The sequence below is a fragment of the Bombina bombina genome, chromosome 1 (genome assembly GCF_027579735.1).
Source record: "Bombina bombina isolate aBomBom1 chromosome 1, aBomBom1.pri, whole genome shotgun sequence".
NCBI classification, from domain to species: domain Eukaryota; kingdom Metazoa; phylum Chordata; class Amphibia; order Anura; family Bombinatoridae; genus Bombina; species Bombina bombina.
Window position 1 is genome coordinate 719,353,891 of NC_069499.1, and position 10,925 is coordinate 719,364,815.

The 10,925-nt window shown below is 42.5% G+C and overlaps 1 protein-coding gene across 1 annotated transcript in view; it reads left to right on the plus strand.

The window, feature by feature from the left end:
• C1H8orf48 (chromosome 1 C8orf48 homolog) overlaps positions 1-10,678 on the plus strand; it is a 135,444-nt gene extending 124,766 nt beyond the window's left edge. Inside the window, exon 7 of the mRNA XM_053714533.1 lies at positions 10,420-10,678. Within this exon, the coding sequence (XP_053570508.1) occupies positions 10,420-10,524 (105 nt within the window). The 3' untranslated portion in view covers positions 10,525-10,678. The remainder of the gene's footprint in view (positions 1-10,419) is intronic.
• The last annotated feature ends 247 nt before the right edge of the window (positions 10,679-10,925 follow it).

A 10,925-nucleotide genomic window follows, 5' to 3' on the forward strand; every position in this document is an offset into this window, starting at 1 on the left:
TTCAAAGATCCTATGGATAAAAAATTGGAAGGATTGCTTAAAAAGATATTTGTTCAGCAAGGTTTCCTTCTTCAACCAATTTCGTGCATTATTCCTGTCACCACGGCAGCGTCTTTTTGGTTCGAGGAACTAGAAAATTCGCTCCAAAGGGAGACTCCATATGATGAAGTCATGGACAGAATTCACGCACTAAAGTTGGCTAATTCCTTTATTTTGGATGCCGCTTTTCAATTGGCTAAGTTAGCGGCGAAAAATTCAGGTTTTGCAATAGTGGCGCGCAGAGCGCTTTGGCTAAAATCTTGGTCGGCGGATGTGTCGTCCAAAACTAAATTGCTTAATATTCCTTTCAAGGGTAAGACCCTTTTCGGGCCGGAATTGAAAGAGATTATTTCAGACATCACTGGGGGAAAGGGCCACGCCCTCCCACAGGATAGGCCTTTCAAGGCTAAGAACAAATCTAATTTTCGTTCCTTTCGCAATTTCAGGAACGGACCGACTCCTAACTCTGCAGCCTCTAGACAAGAAGGCAACACTTCCCAGCCTAAACCAGCATGGAAACCATTGCAAGGCTGGAACAAGGGTAAACAGGCCAAGAAGCCTGCTGCTGCTACCAAGACAGCATGAAGGGGTAGCCCCCGATCCGGGACCGGATCTAGTAGGGGGCAGAATTTCTCTCTTTGCTCAGGCAAGAGATGTTCCGGATCCCTGGGCACTAGAAATAGTCTCTCAGGGGTATCTTCTAGAGTTCAAGGAACTTCCTCCAAGGGGAAGGTTCCACATGTCTCGCTTATCTTCAGACCAGATAAAGAGACAGGCATTCTTACATTGCGTAGGAGACCTATTAAAGATGGGAGTGATACACCCAGTTCCAACAGCGGAACAAGGTCTGGGGTTTTACTCAAACCTGTTTGTAGTTCCCAAAAAAGAGGGAACTTTCAGGCCAATTCTGGATCTAAAAATTCTAAACGAATTCCTCAGAGTTCCATCATTCAAAATGGAAACCATTCGGACAATTTTACCAACAATCCAGGAGGGTCAATATATGACTACCGTGGACTTAAAGGATGCGTACCTGCATATTCCTATCCACAAAGATCATCATCAGTTCCTGAGGTTCGCCTTTCTGGACAAAAATTACCAGTTCGTGGCTCTTCCATTCGGTTTAGCCACTGCTCCCAGAATTTTCACAAAGGTGCTAGGGTCCCTTCTAGCGGTTCTAAGACCGAGGGGCATTGCTGTAGCACCTTACCTAGATGACATTCTAATCCAAGCGTCGTCCCTTTCCAAAGCAAGGGCTCATACAGACATTGTTTTAGCCTTTCTCAGGTCTCACGGGTGGAAGGTGAACGTAGAAAAGAGTTCCCTGTCCCCGTCCACAAGGGTTCCCTTTCTGGGAACAATAATAGATTCTGTAGAAATGAAGATTTTCCTGACAGAGGTCAGAAAATTAAAGCTTCTAAACGCTTGTCAAGTTCTTCATTCTATTCCTCAGCCTTCCATAGCTCAGTGCATGGAGGTAATAGGATTAATGGTTGCAGCAATGGACGTGGTTCCTTTTGCTCGAATTCATCTAAGACCATTACAACTGTGCATGCTCAAACAGTGGAATGGGGATTATGCAGACTTGTCTCCCCAGATTCAAGTAGACCAGGTAACCAGAGACTCACTCCGCTGGTGGTTGACTCAGGATCACCTGTCTCAGGGAATGAGTTTCCGCAGACCAGAGTGGGTCATCGTCACGACCGACGCCAGTCTCTTAGGCTGGGGCGCGGTCTGGGACTCCCTGAAAGCTCAGGGTCTTTGGTCTCGGGAAGAGTCTCTCCTCCCGATAAACATTTTGGAACTGAGAGCGATATTCAATGCGCTCCTGGCCTGGCCTCACCTAGCGAAGGCCAGATTCATAAGATTTCAGTCGGACAACATGACGACTGTAGCGTACATCAATCATCAGGGGGGAACAAAGAGTTCCTTGGCGATGAGAGAGGTATCCAAGATCATCAAATGGGCGGAGAATCACTCCTGCCACCTATCTGCAATTCACATCCCAGGAGTAGACAACTGGGAGGCGGATTATTTAAGTCGTCAGACTTTCCATCCGGGGGAGTGGGAACTCCACCCGGAGGTCTTTGCCCAGTTAACTCAACTATGGGGCACTCCAGATATGGATCTGATAGCGTCTCGTCAACTTCAAGGTTCCTCGATACATGTCCAGATCCAGGGATCCCAAGGCGACACTAGTGGATGCATTGGTGGCGCCTTGGTCGTTCAATCTAGCTTATGTGTTTCCACCGTTCCCTCTCCTTCCCAGGCTTGTAGCCAGGATCAAACAGGAGAAGGCCTCAGTGATTCTAATAGCTCCTGCGTGGCCACGCAGGACTTGGTATGCAGACCTGGTGAATATGTCATCGGCTCCACCATGGAAGCTACCTTTGAGACAGGATCTTCTAGTACAAGGTCCATTCGAACATCCAAATCTAGTCTCTCTGCAACTGACTGCTTGGAAATTGAACGCTTGATTCTATCTAAGCGTGGGTTTTCAGATTCAGTTATAGATACTCTGGTTCAAGCCAGAAAACCTGTAACTAGGAAAATTTACCATAAGATATGGCAAAAATATATCCGTTGGTGTGAATCCAAGGGATTCTCTTGGAGTAAAATTAAAATTCCTAGGATACTTTCCTTTCTCCAAGAGGGTTTGGATAAAGGTTTGTCAGATAGTTCTTTAAAGGGACAGATATCTGCTCTGTCTGTTTTGTTACACAAACGTCTGGCAGCTGTGCCAGATGTACAGGCGTTTGTACAGGCATTAGTTAGAATCAAGCCTGTCTACAGACCCATGACTCCTCCTTGGAGTCTAAATTTAGTTCTTTCAGTTCTTCAGGGGGTTCCGTTTGAACCCATGCATTCCATAGATATTAAGTTACTATCTTGGAAAGTTCTGTTTTTGGTTGCTATTTCTTCTGCTAGAAGAGTTTCTGAATTATCTGCTTTGCAGTGTACTTCTCCCTATCTGGTGTTCCATACAGATAAGGTAGTTTTACGTACCAAGCCTGGTTTTCTTCCAAAAGTGGTTTCCAACAGGAATATTAACCAGGAAATAGTTGTTCCTTCTCTGTGTCCCAATCCAGTTTCAAAGAAGGAACGTTTGTTACACAACCTAGATGTGGTCCGTGCTTTAAAATTCTATTTAGAAGCAACAAAGGATTTCAGACAGACATCATCCTTGTTTGTCGTTTATTCTGGTAAGAGGAGAGGGCAGAAAGCTACTGCTACCTCTCTTTCTTTTTGGCTGAAAAGCATCATCCGATTGGCTTATGAGACTGCCGGACGGCAGCCTCCTGAACGAATTACAGCTCACTCTACTAGAGCTGTGGCTTCCACATGGGCCTTCAAGAACGAGGCTTCTGTTGATCAGATCTGTAAGGCAGCGACTTGGTCTTCTCTGCATACTTTTGCCAAATTTTACAAATTCGATACTTATGCTTCTTCGGAGGCTGTTTTTGGGAGTAAGGTTTTGCAAGCCGTGGTGCCTTCCGTTTAGGTAACCTGACTTGCTCCCTCCCTTCATCCGTGTCCTAAAGCTTTGGTATTGGTTCCCACAAGTAAGGATGAAGCCGTGGACCGGACACACCAATGTAGGAGAAAACAGAATTTATGTTTACCTGATAAATTTCTTTCTCCTACGGTGTGTCTGGTCCACGGCCCGCCCTGGCTTTTAGTCAGGTTTAAATTTTTTTATTCCATACACTACAGTCACCACGGCACCCTATAGTTTCTCCTTTTTCTCCTAACCGTCGGTCGAATGACTGGGGGGCGGAGCCAGAAGGGGGGCTATATGGACAGCTCTTGCTGTGTGCTCTCTTTGCCATTTCCTGTAGGGGAAGAGAATATTCCCACAAGTAAGGATGAAGCCGTGGACCGGACACACCGTAGGAGAAATAAATTTATCAGGTAAACATAAATTCTGTTTTTGCACTCCACTCATAATCTAGGCCATAATCTTCTGCAGCATATTTCTCAGCCTTAAAGTCTGTCACTGGCTCTTTAATTAAATATTTTTTACCTCACCCACTCTTTCATATGCGTAGCATTGGTACAGGTCCACCAGCCCTGATCAATGATTCTCTTAGCAGAACAATATGAAAGCCTGCCCTTTGGTCCACAATGTGTTTACTATGTTTATATCTGCCTTTAGTTCTCTTTTATTGGATCCGACGCAGCTCTTTCCTCAAACTCCAAACAGGTTCTTGCTTAGGCAGGCTCAAAAGATTTTTAAACTAAAAAACCAGGACACCGTTAGGTTGTCTATACCAGTCCCCAAGTACTCCCAACAGGCCAGGTTTTTATTATAGCTAAATCAGTGCACAGGCTATGTAATCAGCTGATCAGTAACACCCTGGTTACTAACCTGCTGTCACCCATAAAATGATTATTTCACCTGTGCACTGGTTTAGCTATAATTAACACCCTGGCCTGTTGGGTGTACTTGAGGACTGTGGATGAAAAACAATGTCCTATACATACAATTACAATACTAGTGAGGCACAGCAAGCATGGGGAGCGGTATATAGAAGAAGGTGAAGAATCACTTATTCGGGATTAATTTCTACCTGTTACAGATTTGTTATTTCACCGCATGTGTAAATAAATGTATTTAAAAGTAAGCATAATTCTAGCTGATAATTAGTTTGCAGAATTAGCTTTAATATGACCTTCCTTTCCTCACACTGATGAACATCTTAATTTCTCCAACATAGGTGTGTCCGGTCCACGGCGTCATCCTTACTTGTGGGATATTCTCTTCCCCAACAGGAAATGGCAAAGAGCCCAGCAAAGCTGGTCACATGATCCCTCCTAGGCTCCGCCTTCCCCAGTCATTCTCTTTGCCGTTGTACAGGCAACATCTCCACGGAGATGGCTTAGAGTTTTTTAGTGTTTAACTGTAGTTTTTATTATTCAATCAAGAGTTTGTTATTTTAAAATAGTGCTGGTATGTACTATTTACTCTGAAACAGAAAAGAGATGAAGATTTCTGTTTGTAAGAGGAAAATGATTTTAGCAACCGTTACTAAAATCGATGGCTGTTTCCACACAGGACTGTTGAGAGGAATTAACTTCAGTTGGGGGAACAGTGAGCAGACTTTTGCTGCTTGAGGTATGACACATTCTAACAAGACGATGTAATGCTGGAAGCTGTCATTTTCCCTATGGGATCCGGTAAGCCATTTTTATTACAGAAAGAAAAAAAGGGCTTCACAAGGGCTTTTTAAGACTGTAGACATTTTCTGGGCTAAATCGATTTATATATAAACATATTTTATACTCCATAGCCTTGAGGAATTATTTTAATCTTGGGAATTATGTAAAATAACCGGCAGGCACTGTATTGGACACCTTATTCTCTAGGGGCTTTCCCTAATCATAGGCAGAGTCTCATTTTCGCGCCTGTATTGCGCACTTGTTTTTGAGAAGCATGACATGCAGATGCATGTGTGAGGAGCTCTGATACATAGAAAAGACTTTCTGAAGGCGTCATTTGGTATCGTATTCCCCTTTGGGCTTGGTTGGGTCTCAGCAAAGCAGATACCAGGGACTGTAAAGGGGTTAAATATAAAAACGGCTCCGGTTCCGTTATTTTAAGGGTTAAAGCTTCCAAATTTGGTGTGCAATACTTTTAAGGCTTTAAGACACTGTGGTGAAATTTTGGTGAATTTTGAACAATTCCTTCATACTTTTTCGCAATTGCAGTAATAAAGTGTGTTCAGTTTAAAATTTAAAGTGACAGTAACGGTTTATTTTAAAACGTTTTTTGTACTTTGTTATCAAGTTTTTGCCTGTTTAACATGTCTGAACTACCAGATAGACTGTGTTCTGAATGTGGGGAAGCCAAGGTTCCTTCTCATTTAAATAGATGTGATTTATGTGACACAAAATTTAGAGAAAATGATGCCCAAGATGATTCCTCAAGTGAGGGGAGTAAGCATGGTACTGCATCATCCCCTCCTTCGTCTACACCAGTCTTGCCCACACAGGAGGCCCCTAGTACATCTAGCGCGCCAATACTCCTTACTATGCAACAATTAACGGCTGTAATGGATAATTCTATCAAAAACATTTTAGCCAAAATGCCCACTTATCAGCGAAAGCGCGACTGCTCTGTTTTAGAAAATACTGAAGAGCATGAGGACGCTGATGATATTGGTTCTGAAGGGCCCCTACACCAGTCTGAGGGGGCCAGGGAGGTTTTGTCTGAGGGAGAAATTTCAGATTCAGGGAAAATTTCTCAACAAGCTGAACCTGATGTTGTGACATTTAAATTTAAATTAGAACATCTCCGCGCTCTGCTTAAGGAGGTGTTATCCACTCTGGATGATTGTGAGAATTTGGTCATTCCAGAGAAACTATGTAAAATGGACAAGTTCCTAGAGGTCCCGGGGCCCCCCGAAGCTTTTCCTATACCCAAGCGGGTGGCGGACATTGTAAATAAAGAATGGGAAAGGCCCGGTATACCTTTCGTCCCTCCCCCCATATTTAAAAAATTGTTTCCTATGGTCGACCCCAGAAAGGACTTATGGCAGACAGTCCCCAAGGTGTCCCCAAGGTCGAGGGGGCGGTTTCTACTCTAAACAAACGCACCACTATACCCATAGAAGATAGTTGTGCTTTCAAAGATCCTATGGATAAAAAATTAGAAGGTTTGCTTAAAAAGATGTTTGTTCAGCAAGGTTACCTTCTACAACCAATTTCATGCATTGTTCCTGTCACTACAGCCGCGTGTTTCTGGTTCGATGAGCTAGAAAAGGCGCTCAATAATAATTCTTCTTCTTATGAGGAGATTATGGACAGAATTCATGCTCTCAAATTGGCTAATTCTTTCACCCTAGACGCCACTTTGCAATTGGCTAGGTTAGCGGCGAAAAATTCTGGTTTTGCTATTGTGGCGCGCAGAGCGCTTTGGTTAAAATCTTGGTCAGCGGATGCGTCTTCCTAGAACAAATTGCTTAACATTCCTTTCAAGGGGAAAACGCTGTTTGGCCCTGACTTGAAAGAGATTATCTCTGATATCACTGGGGGCAAGGGCCACGCCCTTCCTCAGGATAGGTCTTTCAAGGCCAAAAATAAACCTAATTTTCGTCCCTTTCGCAGAAACGGACCAGCCCCAAGTGCTACGTCCTCTAAGCAAGAGGGTAATACTTCTCACGCCAAGCCAGCCTGGAGACCAATGCAAGGCTGGAACAAAGGAAAGCAGGCCAAGAAACCTGCCACTGCTACCAAGACAGCATGAGATGTTGGCCCCCGATCCGGGACCGGATCTGGTGGGGGGCAGACTCTCTCTCTTCGCTCAGGCTTGGGCAAGAGATGTTCTGGATCCTTGGGCACTAGAAATAGTCTCCCAAGGTTATCTTCTGGAATTCAAGGGGCTTCCCCCAAGGGGGAGGTTCCACAGGTCTCAATTGTCTTCAGACCACATAAAAAAACAGGCATTCTTACATTGTGTAGAAGACCTGTTAAAAATGGGAGTGATTCATCCTGTTCCATTAGGAGAACAAGGGATGGGGTTCTACTCCAATCTGTTCGTAGTTCCCAAAAAAGAGGGAACATTCAGACCAATCTTAGATCTCAAGATCCTAAACAAGTTTCTCAAGGTTCCATCGTTCAAAATGGAAACCATTCGAACAATTCTTCCTTCCATCCAGGAAGGTCAATTCATGACCACGGTGGATTTAAAGGATGCGTATCTACATATTCCTATCCACAAGGAACATCATCGGTTCCTAAGGTTCGCATTCCTGGACAAGCATTACCACAAAATATGGAAAAAATATATCTGTTGGTGTGAATCTAAAGGATTCCCTTGGGACAAGGTAAAAATTCCTAAGATTCTATCCTTTCTTCAAGAAGGTTTGGAGAAAGGATTATCTGCTAGTTCCTTGAAGGGACAGATTTCTGCCTTGTCTGTGTTACTTCACAAAAAGCTGGCAGCTGTGCCAGATGTTCAAGCCTTTGTTCAGGCTCTGGTTAGAATCAAGCCTGTTTACAAACCTTTGACTCCTCCTTGGAGTCTCAATTTAGTTCTTTCAGTTCTTCAGGGGGTTCCGTTTGAACCCTTACATTCCGTTGATATTAAGTTATTATCTTGGAAAGTTTTGTTTTTGGTTGCAATCTCTTCTGCTAGAAGAGTTTCAGAATTATCTGCTCTGCAGTGTTCTCCTCCTTATCTGGTGTTCCATGCAGATAAGGTGGTTTTACGTACTAAACCTGGTTTTCTTCCGAAAGTTGTTTCTAACAAAAACATTAACCAGGAGATAGTCGTGCCTTCTTTGTGTCCGAATCCAGTTTCAAAGAAGGAACGTTTGTTGCACAATTTGGATGTTGTTCGTGCTCTAAAATTCTATTTAGATGCTACAAAGGATTTTAGACAAACATCTTCCCTGTTTGTTGTTTATTCTGGTAAAAGGAGAGGTCAAAAAGCAACTTCTACCTCTCTCTCTTTTTGGATTAAAAGCATCATCAGATTGGCTTATGAGACTGCCGGACGACAGCCTCCTGAAAGAATCACAGCTCATTCCACTAGGGCTGTGGCTTCCACATGGGCCTTCAAGAACGAGGCTTCTGTTGATCAGATATGTAAGGCAGCGACTTGGTCTTCACTGCACACTTTTACTAAATTTTACAAGTTTGATACTTTTGCTTCTTCTGAGGCTATTTTTGGGAGAAAGGTTTTGCAAGCCGTGGTGCCTTCCATCTAGGTGACCTGATTTGCTCCCTCCCTTCATCCGTGTCCTAAAGCTTTGGTATTGGTTCCCACAAGTAAGGATGACGCCGTGGACCGGACACACCTATGTTGGAGAAAACAGAATTTATGTTTACCTGATAAATTACTTTCTCCAACGGTGTGTCCGGTCCACGGCCCGCCCTGGTTTTTTTAATCAGGTCTGATAATTTATTTTCTTTAACTACAGTCACCACGGTATCATATGGTTTCTCCTATGCAAATATTCCTCCTTTACGTCGGTCGAATGACTGGGGAAGGCGGAGCCTAGGAGGGATCATGTGACCAGCTTTGCTGGGCTCTTTGCCATTTACTGTTGGGGAAGAGAATATCCCACAAGTAAGGATGACGCCGTGGACCGGACACACCGTTGGAGAAAGTAATTTATCAGGTAAACATAAATTCTGTTTTGGTGCTCCTTGCTCTCTTCTCTGATCTCTATTTGGAACTCGGTTGTAAAAAAAAATCCCAATCATGCTACAGTTAAAGGTACAGTCTAGGCCAAAATAAACTTTCATGATTCAGATAGAGCATGTAATTTTAAACAATTTTCCAATTTACTTTTATTACCAATTTTGCTTTGTTCTTTTGGTATTCTTAGTTGAAAGCTTAACCTAGGAGGTTCATATGCTAATTTCTTAGATCTTGAAGGCCACCTCTTTTCAGAATGCATTTTAACAGTTGTTCACCACTAGAGGTGTTAGTTCATGTATTTCATATAGATAACACTGTGCTCGTGCACGTGAAGTTATCTGGGAGCAGGCACTGATTGGCTAAACTGCAAGTCTGTCAAAAGAACTGAAATAAAGGGGCAGTTTGCAGAAGCTTAGATACAAGATAATCACAGAGGTTAAAAGTATATTAATATAACTGTGTTGGCTATGCAAAACTGGGGAATGGGTAATAAAGGGATTATCTATCTCTTAAAACAATAACAATTCTGGTGTATACTGTCTCTTTAAGAAATCAAAATGTAGGTTTTGATTGGTTGTACAATCCGCAGGAGAGAGAGATGATTTAAACAGGTAAACTTCACCTATAGTGGTGCTAAACTTATATTTACATTGCTTACTCAGAAGTCTGAAAAACAAATACAGGGATGAAGTACTGCAATATTCCAGATAACCTGGAGGAGTTTAAAGTAACATATACTGTCTCTTTAATTGAAGAACAGAGCTACAGCTCTACCGCTTGTACAGGAAGGAGATATCAATTGCTATTCAGCCTGAATGTTTAATGAGGCTCCAAGCTGGACAAAGCAGTTAGTTCATTAGCCTACATAGTTGACCCCAAAACTCATTGTCCATAGATTATTGATGATATGTAAACTGAGGAGACTTATTTCAATGTTGGCATTATTTCATTTCAATATAAATAATAGTTTTATTGCTATGTTGCTATAGCCATAATCAAATTACTACACATTTCTTAAAATCTGCCTTTAGTGCACATGGGCTATATGCGTAATAATATAGTACAGATGTTTCATTATACCCAGAATGATCTTCTTGCTCGTAGAGGTACAAACAAAACATTACTTTGTGTTATTTTACTGCTTGCTGACATCCCTTTTCTCCACTAGCATTATGTGCTTTGTGTTTCTTGACTGTCCCCAAACCAATGATTTTTATGTGTCATCCTTCCAGGACCTTGTCACATGCATTGGGGAAATCCATCAGTCTCTTCCCAGGCTTTCAGAAGAACGCAGCTCCATCTGGCACAGACTGTGCAACAGTGGTATAAGGACATAATATGTTTTTAGATTACCACCTGCATAGTATATGATTGCTCATTGTTACGCTTATATAAGTTGCACATCCGCAATGCACAGAATAATAGTATGCCTGTTTACAGTTGAACTGTTTTGCCTCCTTTATGACAATAAACTACAAGCTCTTTATGCCACTAATGGTTTCAATATTTTCTTTTCTTTATTTAAGTATAGAAAACACTAGTGCTGTACCTCTGCGGTGGATGTATATTTTTTTATTAGCTCATCCTGCTTTTGTAGGAGCATAACACATGCAGGGTTTAAATCTAACACAGTGGAACCCTAATCTTTGTCATCATTAAAGTGGCATGAAACTCTAAAATTATTTGCCACGCATTTATTAGACCAGGAACCTGATGAACACAAATTTGCTGACATGGT